Source organism: Larus michahellis, chromosome 2, assembly GCF_964199755.1.
Source record: "Larus michahellis chromosome 2, bLarMic1.1, whole genome shotgun sequence".
Classification (NCBI taxonomy): domain Eukaryota; kingdom Metazoa; phylum Chordata; class Aves; order Charadriiformes; family Laridae; genus Larus; species Larus michahellis.
The window spans coordinates 80,162,246-80,179,869 of record NC_133897.1 but is presented as its reverse complement, the minus strand read 5'-3'; the positions used below and the strand labels follow the sequence as shown (position 1 = coordinate 80,179,869).

General features: G+C 46.5%; 1 protein-coding gene across 1 annotated transcript in view; it reads left to right on the top strand.

Annotated features, from left to right (window-relative positions):
• Positions 1-17,624, top strand: part of TNFRSF11A (TNF receptor superfamily member 11a) — a 28,715-nt gene continuing 11,091 nt past the window's right edge. The window contains exons 1-7 of the mRNA XM_074576115.1: positions 1-212; positions 12,838-12,919; positions 13,381-13,506; positions 14,067-14,210; positions 15,328-15,421; positions 15,811-15,905; positions 16,798-16,905. Coding sequence (XP_074432216.1) covers positions 153-212; positions 12,838-12,919; positions 13,381-13,506; positions 14,067-14,210; positions 15,328-15,421; positions 15,811-15,905; positions 16,798-16,905 — 709 coding nt within the window. The 5' untranslated portion in view covers positions 1-152. The remainder of the gene's footprint in view (positions 213-12,837; positions 12,920-13,380; positions 13,507-14,066; positions 14,211-15,327; positions 15,422-15,810; positions 15,906-16,797; positions 16,906-17,624) is intronic.

Sequence of the window (17,624 nt, the reverse complement as noted above, 5' to 3'; positions counted from 1 at the left end):
AGCTGAGAGGAAGGAAAGGAAGAAAGAGAAGTAACTAGCCCAAATGTGCCTCGCTCTGCTGCCGGGGCGCGGGGGCTTGGCTGGAAGGATCTAGTTTCTCTTCGGCGGCAGGAAAAGGAGCCAGAGGAGGAGGCAGAGACGGACACCCAGACATGCCCGTCCCGTCAGGCTGCTGGCTCCTTCTCCTTTGCCTGGCTGCCGCTGGCAAACAGGTAAGGCTGCGCTGCCAGGGCTGAGCCGGAGGAGGGGAAAGGCGGGTGTCGCATCTCACCCCGGGAGGTTTGTTTCGTCGCTCACTCAGAAGAGGTGGCGAAGTTGGAGCCCGCGGCATCTTCCACCGCCGGCACTGGCGGAACGGGGTTTAGCAGGACAGCTTTGCCTGCATTTTTTTTTTTTTTCCTTCTGGTTGTTTGGGTTTGGTTTTTTCACCCCCTGCAACTCGCCCTGTCTCACAAGCTTCTCTCGCTTCTTTAAAAATCAAAATAGCCCAAACCCAAAGCTCCAAAGGAAGCCAGAGGATCTGCAGGCAAAACAGCCTGGTCCTGCCCAGAGCAGGGTGTGAGAAACCAGAAAATATTTGCAGTGAGGTTGCTGAGGGATATAATTTGCATGTAGAGTAAAAATAAGGCAGACTCCACCCTACCGAACAGATTTATTCAAGAGAAGCGTGAGCACACTTGTCCCTCAGACGTGGGACGAGCGCGTATGGTCTTCGCAGCCCAGCTACAGCTTTTCATCCCCCCACCCCGAGGGGTGCAGCCCCCCTCCTGCTCTCACTGCCCCACCATCCCGAATGTGGGCAACCCCTGATCGGCCGCGGGAGGTGGGTCGGCGTTGGGACCCCAGGTCCACGGGTGGAAGATGGAGGCCCAGACCAGCTACGTGACTTGCTTGGAAGTTCACGTGCCGCTCGTGACAGAGCCTGGAAGCAAAGCCCAATCCCAGGTCATCTGCCCCAAAAGGGCAGCCCTTGCCTCTCAGGGGGAAAGATCTGAGCGAGGTTTTGGCTCTGCGGTTGTTTGCAAACACAGTGTGCTCTTTTTGCAGCTTCATGCGATGGCAGGTGGCTAACGGTCAGCGTGTTTTACGGCTGGGATCGTCTCTGGTCTTCCCCCGCTTTCAGAAAGACCGTTTTCTACAGCCAGCTCTTGCTGAGTCTTGTGAATGGCGTACAGCAGTTAAAATTTGAAGAATCTTGCTTTGCTTTTGCTAATTAGACAGCTTAAAAATGATTCCTCTCCCTTCAGGTTATTTAGACCCTTTTAGACTGGCAGGCTGTTTGCAAATCCCATGCTACAGGCACTTTTCTTTTCTCCATTAATCAATGTTTGGCAGCCTCACTACCATTTGTGTTTCTTTCATTTGAACTTCTAGTATTTCTCTGTGTCTCATTATTCTTGATTAGTTGTGTCATTTTAAGTGCTTCCCTCAACATAGTGCTATAATTGGGCCATGGCTGGGTTCCCTGAGAGCAAGGTGCAGCTTCAAGAAACAAAAAAAAGATAAAAAAAACCATAACAAAACAAAAAACCCTCTGCTGTCTACAGCTTACAATTTAATGTCTGACCGCATAGTCCTGAGAGCTTTTCCTCTGGATCACTGGTCCTAAATACGTTGCCTAAAACCACACAGGCCTTTTTTCCCCCCTCTAAAACATATGTTTCATTCTGTCCACCCTCGCTCCTTAGGCTTCTCTTAAATCGCTGCTTTCCAGGTGTCCTCCATATGTATACGAATGAGCCTGCGTATTTCAGAAGTGATTTTTATGTCGTAGCCTTCAGATGGTTTGTCCCATTCCTCAGTATCCTCTGTATCTGTCTCTTTTTTTCCTGCCCTGGTGGTCAGGACTGGGATGAATGGAGCATGACGAGCAGAGACCTCAGTGTCCTTTGTACCTTTACTTCAGCTCACTAACCATCACATATTTGTTTCCTTCTGGAGCCATTTGGGTTTGGGGCAGTTGTTCCCTTTGGAATCTCCTCATTGCCTGGTACCTGCTCAACTCTTGACCAAACCTTGGAAATTCAGATTTCTATGCTGTGGCTCCAAGCAGGTTTTGGATACCCTGGTCTAGGAGCCAGGAGGAGCTCCTCATCATTTCTCACCTCTCAATGCATAGCCTTTCAGAGGATGCAAAACAGGGAACTTGTGTTTATTTGGGGCTGATGTGTAAAGTCTTTCCACTGCGCTCAACATGTGCTGAATTCTGAGTCTGTAAGTGCTTGCACAGGGTGCAGCTTTCCATAGCCCGTGCCTTGGACAAGTAGCAGTACAAGATAGTAGGGGGCTCCAGGAAAGTAGTAGCGTAAGCTTACACAGGAAAAGCCACGCTTTGTCAAAGAGCCAGTTAATCTAATATCCCGTCCGCAACCGTGAGCAGGACCTGCAAGTCAAGAATGTGAAAGGAAAGCAAGCCTGGAGAGATGCTGTTCCCAGCCAGCCTTTCAGGTTCTTTACCGGACTGGTTTGAACGGTGGTGTCTTATAAGAGTGCTGTTTTCTGATGGAACAAATTGTGACGCTCGGTGCAGTAGGGCTGAAGTTTGTCTTCTGCACTTGTGTTAGTTTAGGGTCAATAATACAGTGGGGTAGTGGTAGGGCAGTGATATTTGCAACATATTTCCTGCAAAGAATGAGAAAGACTTGGAAATGTGAGTTAATGAGTACTCATAATTCTGCTGAGAACAGACATGATCATCGTCATCATTTTCACCAAAGAGGAAACAGGAACAGAGTATTCGTGACTTGCTCTAGGTCACACACCAAGCGTGGAGCAGAACTGCTGGAAGCAGGGCTCGGCCCTCCTTGTCTTGTGCTTCAGCCACAAGATGATCTTTCCAAGTGATTCGTCTTGGGCGCCCGTCAGAGGACGTGGTATTTTGCTTTCTGAGGCATGACCTGCTCAGATTCTTTGTGCAGAATAGTCACATCCCTTTCCTTGCTTAATACCGGTGAAGAGCATAGATGTTTCTGTCAGATGGGAGTTAAAGCCTGCAAGAATGTGCATTTGCAAATATGCAATAAACCAGTTGCCTCATTTAACGCCAAGGGCTCTTCTTCCCTCGTGTGGCAATGGGATGGGTTCTTCCACTACTCCATAATATTGACTTTATAGGGAAAGTTTGCTCACTGCAAGCATCTGGAATTCTTTGTAATACAGACAAAGTTTGCCCCAAATATAGATTATCTTTTAACTTCATAAAACACACAGTCTTTATGATGAGAGGGGGAAAAAAGAGCATTAAAACATCTCCATCGTAGGCTCTCCTGGTCCGGTATTCCTGCTCTGATCAGGGCCAAAGGAATCATTCTGTAGAGCAAAACTTGTACAATATTTAAACTCCTGGATTTATTCTGTTGTTAACAGCATGGGTTTCAAAGTTACTGTCATTCAATTATATCACTTGTCAAAATGCCCTTGCAGGAACGGTTCCTGCCAGGGAAACTGGAAAGTCTTTCATTGCTTTGCAGTTTCCCCCAGAACACGTGAAAAATTTTACAGCACCTCACATAAAAGGAATATAATGCATATAAAACTGAACCAATCCACAATTTAAGAAACCTCTGCTGCTTCTCTTTTCATGTTAAGCATCATCCTCCTGATGTAATTTCTTCTTTGCCACAAATGGGACCAAAACAAACCTTCACCACATTTCGCAAGTCAGTAGAATTCAAAGCTTATCAGCCATCTCGAGGGTACTGACCAATGTCATTTATGGCACAGGGCTTTCTTCATGCTGTGCCGGCAGAGAAAAAAAAATGCAAGTAAAGCAGAGAACTTAACTGTGGCCCTATGGATCTGTTCCTGTTGCCTGCTACTGTCATCCCAAGTGCCCTCAAGCTCAGAAAAGTGGGATGTAATTTGACCGCTCTACAAGAACCAGTCCGGGCGGTAAAAGGGATGTGTGCATTACTAGAGTGTAGAAAATCAGAAAAACCTCAAAGTGGTGCCCTCTGGCATTTATACCTTAACGCTGTTTAGAGGAATCATATTTGAGTCACTTCGCTATGTTTACCCATCCGTCCCTTGGAGTTCAAGTGGTGGAAGACCCTGCTGTACTATGTACACACATAGACGCAACAAAACGGTAACCCCTGTTGCGAGGCTGTCCTCCTTTTGCTCCTCCCTGCCAACTTCCTCTCTGTATGACCAGCTCTCCAGGAGGTGTTTGCGGTGACCAGAGCCAGCAGGGTTCCTTCCACCGCGTGCTGTGACCACAGGCTCCAGACCTCCTTCCATCCCACAGCCCGTGCTGCAAGGGGCTGCTCTGCAGGGCAGAGGCTGCTGGACACTTGGAGGGGACAGTTGCTTCAGATGCGGGTTTAGCTTACTGGGGGCGGGCACTGGAGAGAAGAGGGAAATGGAGATGGCTGGTTCATCACGTCCTCAGCTGCAGCCATGCTTCTTGCACAGGCTGCCCCCTTCCTTTCAATGGAAACTCAACTTTCCGGGCGGCGCTGGCTTGTGCTGCAGCTGCCCACCCTCTGGTTTAAGCGCGCATTGGTTGGCGTTGCCTGCATGGAGAAGCAGCTGCCCTGAGAATGGTTTGTTATTACTGATGGAAAACGCAAAGACAAATATTTGTGAGTTATAAATGCAGTATAAAACTTAAGTGCTGTTTAACCAGGTTGCACTATGGACTTGGGTAGGCCTCAGTCTGTATAACACAATAGCCTGCCTGCAAGAACTTGCCCCTTTTTATGACTTACTCTTCTTTGAAAATGGTCCAAAGTTCATGTAGGAGAGGAAAGACTATTGTTGGACCTCCACAGGATGGAGCAGTGATGGCCGAACGTCGCAGGGCGGGCTGCAGGAGGGTCCTGCTCTGCAGGCTGTGCTGGCACCCAGGGCAGCCTGCTGTCGTGTCTGCTCCGCAGCAGCAGGCTTTGGTGTGATGCTTCAGCTCTGGGGAAATGCAAGTTTCCTGATTTTTCTTTGTTTGCCTGTCACTGCAGCGTGCAGTCACATTCGTGATGTGGTGCCTTGTGAAGGGCTCAGCGCCGCACCAGAGGACCAATGCTGACTTACACACAGCGTTCCAGGACATCCTGGTTTTTGTCCCATACCTATGCAGCCACCTGGCTGCTCTTCACAGTGCTTCCCTGGGTTACCTTTTTTGTTTGCTTTTTCAGGGTGTGGGTTCTTTGGGCCAAGGGCTTGGTTTTCTTTGGTGTTTGTACTGCGCTTAGGATGTCATGGCTGCAAACAAAGACAAAGAGTCATTAATCACCGCAGGATAGAGTCCCATCCATTTCCCATCGAAATCCGGGGAGGTCTGCCCATGAGGGCTGAGGAAGGGAGAGGATACATCTCCCCAGCCGGCTGCTGTCACACAGGTTGCAGCATCCAACCCTCACCCTTATTCTCCAGGTCCTCTTCTGCCCATGACCCCACTGGCATCCCTGTGGTGGAGGCGCGTTCCCCACGCCGCTTGGCCAAATGTGTTGGTGGTGGCTCCTCGCCGCTTCCCTGCGATGTCCCTGTAGCGGCTGGGGCAGGGGCTGCGGCGGAGGAGGGCAGCGCAGCGGGCAGGCAGAGAGCCCAGACCCAGAGCTACCTCTCAGCTCTGCAGAACCCGCTGGCTGCTCCCCTCTTAAAATCTAGATAAAAGATACCAGGAAAGGCTGTGTTCGGTAAAAGAGCCAAGCTGGCCGGTTTAATCCACCCTGAAAGAGCCAATTAGCCAAGGAGGGAGAAAAAAAAAAATGAGGTCATTCACCCTCACCACTTTGTGGCTACTCCAAAAGAAAAAAAAGTATATAGGCTCCGTTCAAGAATGACAAAGAACAACATTTGTGACTGCAGATGGGTGTAGAATATATTTAGTCAGTGGTCAAAGTGGAGGGAAAAGAAAAAAAATCTTGCATGGAAAAAAAAATACTGTGAAGTTTTGTTAGGCAACCCATTAATCTGGAATACAGATAGGGAAAAATGTGCTACTAGGTTCATATGGAGTCCTAAAAATTGCTTATGTAGCACGCAAGCGAATCTATTTTGAGCATGTTATTTTGCCACAGCGAATAGTTTTGCCTTATGAGCATCATGTTCTTCAGTAACTTTTCATTGTTCAGTAGCAAGAACGATGAGATGATTCCTTGAATCTGCTCTCACAGGAAAAAAAATTCTCCCCTGCAATACCACATGTAGTAAAACAGGCTGCTTACGGAAACCAGCCAAAGCCCGTTCAAATCAGGGAGGAATATTATCATGGACTTGACTGGCCCATGGTCCCCAGCAAAGCTGGTTCTTTGTGGGGACACCTAAGGAGGAAATGAACCAATTCTCATCCCAGTCCTGATCCCTTTAATGCAGGCGATAATTGCTTCAAGCTGGAGAAGGTGCAGATCTGATCGTGCAATTCTTATTATAATTCACGCCAAGGCAGAATGGTCTGTAGGTGTTACGCACATCCCCTCTATGTGGCCATCGTCCAAAGTAAGGGCTACAGCCCTACCACTACCCTTCGTGTTTCTGCCTGCAGAATATTTATCATTTGTTTCACGTGCAATTCTAAAATCCATGAGAAGGAAGCCAAAGCAGAGCATCAGGCGGTGAAAGCAGGTTTCACCTCTTCTCTACAAGTTTTCTCATTCTCCCCGACAGCTCAGCTAGCATTGCAAGGTCTCGCCTCATCCCATAAGAGATTAATATGTTATGTTCCACTCTGGTGGCATGCTGGAAGGAAAGGGTACATAAACATAGAGATTTTTAAGCATAGAAAGTTCCCATTGAACTCCTAATCTGGCATGAAGAAATAGCCCAGCCCAAGAAATCTCTCATGGTCATTTCTTCATTAAGACTCAACTTCAGTTGATGAAGCATAGAAAAATAATCTGCTGAACTAAAATGCAAGAGGAGGAGCGTGCTCCCCATAAATGATTGTGTCTTTTTTATTATTATTTTAATTAAGCGTGAATGGGTGTAGAGTTACTCATGGCGAGCCATTGAGATTGTACCTGGAGCAGTGAGACTGCTAAGCTTTCCTCTGGAGCGCTGCTGTCGCACCTGTTCAATCTAGAAGAGATTTGCCTTGGCAGGCCTTTTCACAAGCACATCTAGCTATTGGCTTTGGTAATGTCATTATCTGCAGGTTTTACTTCTGCTCATTATGGACTGCTGTCTTGCTCTCAAGCCTTTTTGTTGAATATTTTGGTTTGATTAGCTTTTGGGTCTTTACTCTCTGGTTCATCTTTAAAATATTCTGCCTAGTAGCTGTTAGCCTTTGAATTGCTGTGGCAGTGAGGACACGCAGGTTGAAGCATGAGGTTTTGCATCGAAGTGCAGGCAACACGCAGATGCCACCGACCGCCCAGCTGATGAAAATGTTAGGTCTACCCTTCTGGCTGTTGTCTGAAGATGACTTTACTTCTGAATGACGGATGCTGCGCGCGTGATGGCGAGTTTTCAGTCCACAGAGGAAGGCTGGCTGATTCACATGTTGGGTGGGTAGCCATTTCAGCCCTGCCATCCATCACCTCTGTCATCTCCCATCTGATATACCTGAGGTTCCTGTCTGCCTTACCCCCACCGCCCCGCTGCCAGAGTGGTCAATGCGGCACTTCTCCTTCACGTAGCCTGACAGCTAGAAATAACTCTGGTGGGTTTGCAATTGATGAATGGTCCTTCCCGTTGGTGGAGCAGCACCAGTTGCTCAGGTGTTTGCTTTTTGCTGCGCGCTAAAGCAGAGGGGCAAGGGGACTAGTCAGGATGAGGCTTTTACCGCTGTTTGCCCTCTTCCTGGCTGCAAGTTACACTTTTCTCTTCACCTCTTTATTATTGGTTTTAGCCTTCGTGTTCTTTCTGGCCTCTTTAGGTATTCAGGCACTAGCAGGGTTTCAAGGACCTATTTTTAAGAGTGAAATAATATTTAGTTTTTGGCTGTTGCCATTTCCCGGCTATATTTTACCACGTGGTGGTAGTTCTGTGATGTGGTTTACTGGTCACTGGAAAGTTGACATCACCAAAAGCATTTCATTCACAATCTAAGATTTTCGTGATGAATTACAGACCTGCAAGTAAATAACTGGAATTGCAAAGCTGTGACTTGCGTGCTGCTTTGATTGAATTTTTGTCAACAGTGAAGACTGTCTATGAAGGAACTGTTGCATTCAGCATCCATGTGATTATGGTTAAGTCTTTAACGTAAGACACCTCTTTCCCCTTATAAACTTACAGTTGTAAAAATATCCAGTCATTCATTGTGTGTGTTAGTATTATGAGCCTCGATAGAGTGCCTGCGAGCACTGGATGCAAAGCAGCGCCCATTGAGAGACAGAATCTATTTTTATCCTTAAATAATTTTTTAGAGAAACCTTTGAAACTGGCAATGAGCTGAAGAAATCTGCTTTTTTGCTTAGCGATGCTGCTGACCCAAATCAGGTGGGAAGCTGGAAGGGCTGTGGGCACAGTCGGTGTGAGAGGAGAGGGAGTGACTCGGGAGGGATTTGAAGGAGAAGCATCAGCAGACGACTGCAGAGGCCGTCCTAGCTGGATACCAGGGCACTGTGCTTGCAGGGGCTTCTTCAGATCAGGAGATGTTGGTCAAAGCTCAGTCCTCTTGATGAAGGCAAATAAAGCCCCGAATCCACAGAAATATTATAGTTCTACAGCAGGCAAGACTAAGGACCTCAAAAGCAAGTGGTGTGAATAAACTCAGTCTCTAAAGTACAAAGAACATGTGGTGTGCAAAGCGGGACACACCGTAGTTGGCTCTCCCGTAGGTGCTTTTCGTTCTAAAAGGAGAAAAAAATGTGCCTTGCTCAGTGAAATGATGACAAATGACTTGAATACTCTCCAGAAACAACTACACTGAATGAGAAGGTGTCATCTTAAGATAGTTACCCCCTTGACGTGTCCCTTTACATCTCAATTTTTACAAAACTAAGATTATCGCTAATGAGCAATTCTCATTGAGGCCTCACTTTCTTGTTCAGAAGTGACATGGGAAAAGACTGTGGAAACCCCCAAGCTTGTTCTTCCAGATTTTTTCTTTTAAAGGAAAGAGGCCCGTGCAACTCTATCTTCTCTGAAATGTCTGTCTGAATATTCATCTGAGCGAGAAAGTAATTTTAGCATCCATGACACACAGCTTCTGCTGCTATCCGGTTGCTCAACGGCACCAAGAATAAATATTTCCTTAAGCCTGAGGACAGGAATCTGAATGCTGCTGGTTCCTCCTTCAGAAGCACCTGTGTGTGTGTGTTTTTTCAAGATCTGAGTAACACAGTGGTGCTTTGTAGCTCTGAGTCATTGAAGCTCTCCGACCCTGCAAGCACACTCTTGCTCGGCGTCCTTTTCAGCAAATGGAGGAGGAAAAAAAAACACCACCAAAACTGAAAAGGCTCCCTGCAGCTTGACACTAAAACACGGTCGTCCTGCAAACCTTGACATAAGCATGCCTGTTTTTCCAAAGTCAGTGGCGCTACATGAGGTAGCTACATGCTTAAAGGTAAGCAGGTGTTGGCGTGCTTTGCCGAACTGGATCCAGCAAGCCCGGAGGGGGTTTGTCTTTTTTCCCCTGGATTCTTCCCCAGTCAGATATACTTGTTCTGGTGTACTGTTAATCAAGCGGGAAAGCTGACTGGTTTTTAGGAACTGGTGCAAACTTGTGTGCTTCGCACACTTTTTAAGTAAGAAATTAAATTTACACGGGATACCTAGAGCACTTTGAAGCACTCATTTGCATGTGGTGCTGGGATTTAACGGACAGCTTCATCAACAGCAAGACTGTTAAAGGAAGGAGCAGGCTGGGTTTTGTCTGATTTAATCGCTTAAGAGAAGGTAGACACCTTCACATGTCTAGATAAGAGCTCCATGATGTCCAAATGACCCACAGGCCAGCACCCGATGAGAGGAAGGATGTTCCAGGGGTTACGGGGCGAACTTGAGACTTGGAAGACTTGGTTTGGTTTCCTGTTACCTCTGTAAAGCCAGCCAGCCTCCGGGTGTGAGTTCCTCATCTGCGAAATGAATTGCACTTCCCCGTCTCAGAAGGACACTGTGGCGGGAATGCGCTGCTGATGGCGACACGTCAGGTCATCGTGCTGCCAGCAGCCCCCATGGGAAGCTGATGTACAGTTTGATGATGAGACACACGCAGTCCCCTGGCAGAGGGTTAAACAAGGGATAACCAGACTTCAGCGGGGCTGTGCTAGTGATGGTTTTGTGAGTGTTAGGTTGATGGTTGGACTCCATGATCTGAAAGGTCCCTTCCAAGCTAGGCAATTCTATGAAGTTCAGCTCCCACCCTAAGAAAACACAAAGTCGCTTTTGTTTCCCTTCCTGTCCTCTCTCCCCCCAGCTTTCATGCTCAGCAGGTCCAGCCAGTCCGTACCAGGCCAAAATCCTTCGCGAGGAGGCTGAGCTCACGTGGGGGTTAGCAAATGGACACCGAGAGTCTTGTCTTTATGTCATTGAGCGTAAATCAAAGGAGGGAGTAGTGCAGCTCTGTGAATGCACTGGCTTGTGTGAAAAGGGGAAGGACTACTTATTGACATAGAGTGTAGATTTATGCAGCTGCAGCTGTGAGTATACCGTAACAATAGTCCTCTATACAATAAAATAAGGAGGTACGAAACAATTTCCAAAAGGTCGCTGAGCTCTTGGAGCAAAAGGTGGCCTGCTGTCCTGGCCTTGGCACCAAGGGATTGCTGCTTCTCCTCAGGCTGAGTTGTAATTCTCAGAAATTATTCCAGACCCTTTAGCTGAAAGCTTTTTAGCAGATTTGCATATCCTTCCTTAAAAAGGATGACTTTGCCCTTGTTTGACACTTCGGTAATTTTTTAGTCTTTTCTTCTAAAGGGGAACTATCAAACTGGGGCAAACAAGGAAGAAGACAACATTCTGTGACAAAAAGCGAGTGACAGGTCCCGTTGTTGGTCTCATAACTTTTTTTGCCTTTTTGGATGGCTGGGAATAGGGAATCGGTCGCTCAAGACCTCCTTTCTGCTGTGTGGTCCCGCAACGTTGCCTCACCCCCGTGCTGACCAGCTTAGTGTTCTAGCAGACGCCGCCTGAAGTGCTTTACAGAAAACGAGTTCCTTCGATTACAGGGGTGTTTGCAGTGTTTCCCCTGGGACACTGAGTGGTGTCACTGTTCAGCTGCCAGCCTGGCCCAGCTTTCCACTTCCTAGAACAACTCTCACCTCGCCAGCACTGATCATTATCCTGTGTTTCTCCTGGGAGGTGCTGCGCAAGCAAAAAATGCAATGTTTGTTCCAAAAAAACGTATAATCTAATCACAAGAAAGGTACTACTAATGAATGCAAAGAGAGAGACAAGGAAACAATGAGACAACAGAAGATTTCTTGCAAGACTAGACTCTTAAGTTGACCTGGGATTGTTGTAATGATAAAAAATGGCTGTAAGTTGTTTATAACCTGCAAAAATATAGAAAATCAAGACCTCTGACTTGAGGTACTTATTCTGTTCCAAACACAGCTAGAGCAGTTTTGATAAACAGGAGTCATGCACCAACCCATAGCTCAAACTCCAAGACAAAAGGTGGTGTTTTAAAGAAAATTTTTAAACTTTTATGGTACAAGACCCTTCCCAGCATTAGAAGAGGACAAGGTGCTTAGTGAAAAATATTTTCTATTTAAAGAGATTGCTATTGCTGAAACTAGAAAAGGAGGAAAGAGAAGTAAAGACTTGGAGGAAACAAGGGGAGAACACTAAGCAGAGGAATGGAAACCAGTATCAGTAGGCACAGGGCCGTCATATGCTATTAGACAGCAAAAGTTCCCTTTAACCAGCAGCAGAAGCATTATTGCAGCTTTCTCCAAGTAAATGAGATTTTAACAACTGTATACAATGACAAAAGATTCCTTGCTATGGGCCAGATTTTGAATCACCTTATCTATTGCAAGATCAACAACCGGTTGTAAGGTGTTGAGTTTGCCTGGAGGACCACTGCCAGGAGGCTCCTGGACAGCCAAAGCAGGGTCAGCGAGGGACTAGGCATGGTGCTTGGCCGGACAGGATGGCCAGCACAAGCCATGCCCTGAAGCCCGTCCAAGGGAGCCACGTGTGCTGGGCTTACAGGTAGGACAGGTGAGAGCAGGGAGGCGATGAGAAGGCCCGTAAGAGCTAGAGGCAACACTGCTACCTGCTTTACAGATGTTCTCTCATGTAACAGTTTCAGGTGGTTTGTGTTGTTTGGTTTGGGTTTGGATTGCTTTCTGAGAAGCAAAAAGCTGTTGGCTTAACTGTACCAGCTCTCTGGATGGCTACCTCAGCTCCCTGAGACCACCTCTGCAGGACACAGTGGGAGCCATAAAAAGCTGCAAAATTAAAGCCCAGTATTTTCTGGAGCTAGCCAGGAGTGTTGTGTATCCCAATGGGAAGCTGGGAACTTCTTCTTTTTCAGGCGTATAAATCGTTCACCTCACTTGTTTGCTTAATGCTATACATTAAAACTGTCAGTTGCCCGGGTCTTGGTTCTGAGGTCATATCTGTGGAAGAGACTACAGAAGTATCTCTGTGCCAATTTTTTTTTCTTTACAATTGTTTTAAAGTCATAGATCTCAAATAATAGAGTACTGTAAGAGAAGGTTATATAGCAGGCCAAAAGTTCATGACAAATTGCAAGATTGTGTTATTTACTTATCACCTGGCTGTATTACAAGTCTATGTGTGTACAGCATCAAGTACGTATTCTTAGCGTGTCTAAAAAGTGCCTTTGAAGTCATAAATGTTGGGTAATTTTTACTGCTTAGCTATCCAAGATGCTATACAGAAGAAAAGTTTTCCTCCTCCCTGCCAGCACTCTGACTAGGTAGGTCTGAAGCTCTCCAGGTAGATTGGTTCTCATGTCCTCTCTCTCCTTCTCTGCTCCAGTTGTCACTACAAATCACTCCGCCGTGTGAAAGCGAACAACACTATGAATACTCTGGACGGTGCTGCACAAAGTGTGAGCCAGGTATGTGAGAGCTGGACTGTACCAGCTTCGTAACTGAAAAGCTCATTAGAAACAGCTCTGCGGGTCAGTAAGGCAGCTTGCTCTTGTGACTCTGCTAATCTATTGGCACATCCCCTCGCAGGTGCATGATTTCAGGCTTACGAGTGCCTTCTAGGGCAGGAGTGGTCCTGCTGACCTCAGCAAAAGCCATAGCAGCTCTTTAGTTGGGATAGCACTTAACCACTGCGGGAGACGGAAAGCAGCTTGATTCTCATGCACGTAGATAGGGCCGCTCCCAGGCCACGAGCTCCGTGGACATTTGAGTGCCACACTAAATGCGGGCCAGGCTGAGGAACTGAAAAGGTGGCAGGAAGAAATGATTGTCCACAGCAGCATTAGCCCAACCTGTTATTTTCACTAAGCTCCTTGGACAGCTGGTGTGCGACTTGCGAACCACCTATTTGTCCTTCTCTCGCTCACAGGAAAGTATATGTCTGCTAGATGCACTGGTACTTCTGATAGCGTGTGCCAGCCGTGTGGCCCAAATGAGTATATGGATGTCTGGAATGAAGAAGATAAATGCTTACTACATAAAATATGTGATCAAGGTGAGCTGTTGGTACTGAAGAACCTTTTAATCCAAACTAGTGAAGCGCGGAGATGGGAAAGTGGGTCTAGGGAAGTTGCTTTGTTCAGATACACAAGACTGGAGGCTGGGCTTGCAGAAGAGCCTGGTGGAGAGGGAGATCCCCAGACAGCAGAGATTCTGTGCTGTGCTGAGCACCACGACCATAGTCTCCGTAGTGCTGATAATGAGTTTCTTCACTGGGGCCATTCACTCCTGTGAGTTGATCTTAAAGGTTAATTAAACCTTTTTTTTGCCCAGCGTACTGTGCACTCAGTTCCCCTAACGCATTTGTCTCACCCTTGCAAAAGCTCTGTTTATTTTCTACAGCAGCTACATGGAAAAGTATTTCTGAGGAGTGCAACCAGGGAGGAGCCCCGTGCTGATCAAGGGTCTCCCATGCTTCTTGAAAGATAACGTTTCCTCTAATGTGAACGGTTTTGCATCTGGTATTTAAGCAAAGCAAATAGGTAGAACAGGAGGGTCATAAACTTGATGCTTATTATCAGAGAGGTTTTTACTCCCATCTGCTTTCTCTTTTAGGGAAAGCTTTGAGAGAAGTGAACCCAGGGAACAGCACGTTCCAGCGGCAGTGTGCTTGTACGATGGGCTACCACTGGAATGAAGACTGCGACTGCTGTCAGAGAAATACCATATGTGCTCCAGGATTTGGAGTTGAGCATCCTGGTAAGATACAGAAAGGGGACGTATGAAGTGAAACGTCCATCTCAGGCCTACAGGGTGAGGCTGGCATCATGTGGGTTGTGACATTAGAGAGGATAATTTAGACTCTCAGATGTCTGTCAACAGAAGATGCATAGCTGAGTTATCACTGATACTGCATATAACCCTCCTGGACTATATGCATTTGAAAGCTTCTGCCTCTAGCATAAATAATGTCTTGGATCAAGTGATTTTTGCAAGATACCACATGGACATGGCAATAGTCACAAGGTGCATTTCTAATGTTTGCTGAGGTGTCCAACTGTGAGTCACTAGGTCATGCATTGCTCCGGTATTCAGAGAAGCAGTCCATTGGGGATGGTTCCTGAGGTCAGATTTGAAATCAGTTTTTGTCCAGTAAAGTTGCTTTGACATTTTATAATGTTATAAGCAAGTTAAAAGTGATTAGCACCTTTCAGGTAGCACAAGTATTCTGTTTTAGATGACTCATAATGCAAAGATTTATTACGGACATTTAATTTAGTCTTAAGTCTGATCAAAACCAAAATGGCAGTGTTTTGTGGGTGGAAAATAAAGACAGTCAAATTCAGAGTAGTAATGAACATCGGGAAGAGCTGTGCCAAGCATGAGGAACCCCAAATAAGCAGCACATAATAGAGTAATGGAGGATGAAATGCTGCGTGGGCCTGCAGCACAGTGGTGCTGTTTTTTCTCCAGTCTAGCAGATCCTGGTACAGCATTGTGTTTACTGTGGCTTCATCATAGAAGTGACAATACCTGTTAGCGTCACTGTCTGTGGCATAGCATCGAGGAAGTTAATGGAAGGGGAAGGATTTAATAGCTGTGTGTTATTTTACAATAACTGCAAATGGCTCCTGGTCATTTCTCATTTTGATCCTGTAGAGAGGTGCTCAGGTGAGACAAGCATACTTTTTCCTCCTTACATGCGACTGTCATTGCTGCTCTAATGGAGGCTGAGATCCTTCTCTCTTCAGGGAAGCTTTCAGGGGACTTGTGGGAGGGGGGTGGTGTGTGGAACGGGAGGATGGGGAACACTGTCACCTTACCCTCACCTGAAAGGAACTCAAAAATGAAGTTTTTCTTCCTTTACTACACACAGTGCAACAAGACAAGGACACGATGTGTGCACCGTGTCCCAGAGGCTACTTCTCAAGGGTCGCTTCATCCACCGACAAATGTAAATCCTGGACCAAGTAAGTCCCTGTATCTTGTAAAAGGACCACAACAGCCAGAAGGTAGGGAGAAGCTTGGGTGAAAGCATTTTTCAGCGGGGTGTTTCAGGCTGTCTGCAGGGCGCACAGAGCACCTCTGTTGGCTGTGCAGGGATAAAGTCACTCTCACACTGAAGCTAGAATTCTCCTTGTGGGGGAGCAAGAGAGAGCAGTAATAACAGAACTGCTGAGCTAACACAGCTGAAAATAAAGAAGGTATCTGAGCTTCTTAAGGGTGGGTTCTTAAGGGGGGGTATCCTCCTCAAGGATAAATGTTGTATGTTACAACAGAAAGTACTGCTCTGCGTAAGTGTAGGAGACATAACAAGCTCCCTCTTTGAGAACCTAGCCTCTTTGTCTTTCTTTTTCAGCTGTACAGCTCTAGGAATGGCAGAAATAGTGCCTGGGACTGACAAGTCAGATGCAGTTTGCGCAGAACAGAAGATGCCTGAACCATCGGAAGATGGTATGCATCCTTGTACAGATTATCTGTTAGAAAGTACTGGGAAGGAGGAGGGATGTGTTTCCTAGGAGTCTTGGCTGGCTTAAAACTCCATTCACATTGTGGATGACTCTAGGGGTAGCATCTGTAAACCAAGACAGCGCTCTTGGAAAATCCCAATTTTAAAGATTACTTTAAGTCTGGTACCTCTAGGGCCGATGTCCACTGCTAAGCAGAGCTTTTATACCTCCCACTGTAACTGCATGGCGAACAGCACTGTTGTTATACTTGCGACCTCCACCACATTTACAAATCTCCTTTTTTCAGCCTGCTAATTTCCATACACACATGGAAATTACACGTACCACACATGGTACAAGCTACCAGCCTCTCTCCGTGATCCTTTTATAGCAATGGATACAGCCTCAGCTGAATGTAGCTCTTCTTTCTTGCCCACTGCCCATTTCCTTCTCCAGTGTGGATATGGTACCAGGGAGGCTGCTTGCCTGGCATGCGGTGATCCTTCATAACCTGAAATAAAGGACAAATTTTGCCATGTGAATTCCATAATCTCCACGAGATGTATGCCCTCTGTCCCCTGAGGGAGAGCAAGCACAGCCCTTGGGCTGCTAGCACATTGCAAGGGGACTTTCAGAGCAGCATGGCTGGATCACACCCCTCTGAGACACCAAGACTCTGTTTTTTATGGAGATGACTTGGTACCAGGTACCTTCAGTAAGGCTGCTTGTCACTCTAGCATGAGTGCTAGGGCTGTTGTCCGTATTAAGAAACTGAAAATCAAATAGGAAGGAAGAAAACCCCCCTCCTGTCAAAAAGCAGGTAAAATGAGCAAGGATTTTCATACTGCTGAGTGCAAGCTGCATGTTGACAGCACTATCTTTTTCACAACCTGCAGGAACAAACAGGATCTTATACGTGTTGATTGCCATCTTGTTTTTTGTGGCGCTAATTGGCATTGTCGTCTTCATCATATACTACAAGAATAAGGGAAAAAAGCTGACAGGTATGTGATAGCTAATGATATTCATGAATGTCACAACTGCATGGCTGGCTGTGCACTCTGATTTTACGGATAACCACCAGGTTAAGAAACTCAGGAGTTATTCTGGAAGTTCTGTGCTACGCCAATGTCTGTCTGTATGGATATACTTTAATGAGCCCAAATCCAGGCTTCAAATTCCTTCCCTCTAGGCAGGGAGCGTATTACACTTATGCATAATGCATATTGCTCGGTACCCTCCTGCAGCCCTGACCGTGGGGTGACCACCTTCGGGGCGGACATAACCGCTGTGTGGATGAAGGAAGGCTGGTGCTGAGGGCTTTGATAGCAGCACGGCCACTCTGCACCACGTCGCACAGCAGATCCTATAGCCAGGGGGAAGCAGGGAAAGACACAGGGGGCTTTCACCACCTCCTGTCTCCTTTTCCCTTCTTCCCCTGAAACCTGCTAAAATATGGATGGGCTAAAATATGGATGGGCTAAAATATGGATATCAAGACAAAAGCCTGATGTGTTTTTGAAAATATGATGGACGCAATGTTTTTAGCTGAAGGCCAAAGTTCTGATGAGGTACAGAAGAAATACCAGAAGGAACAGAATAAATAATAAAAGTAGAAAAACAGAAAAATTCTATCAAAGGCATACTGGATAACAGTGGGGCATTGAATGTATTATAAATGTGATGGAAATACCTCCAATAGTTACTCAACTCTGTGTTAAGT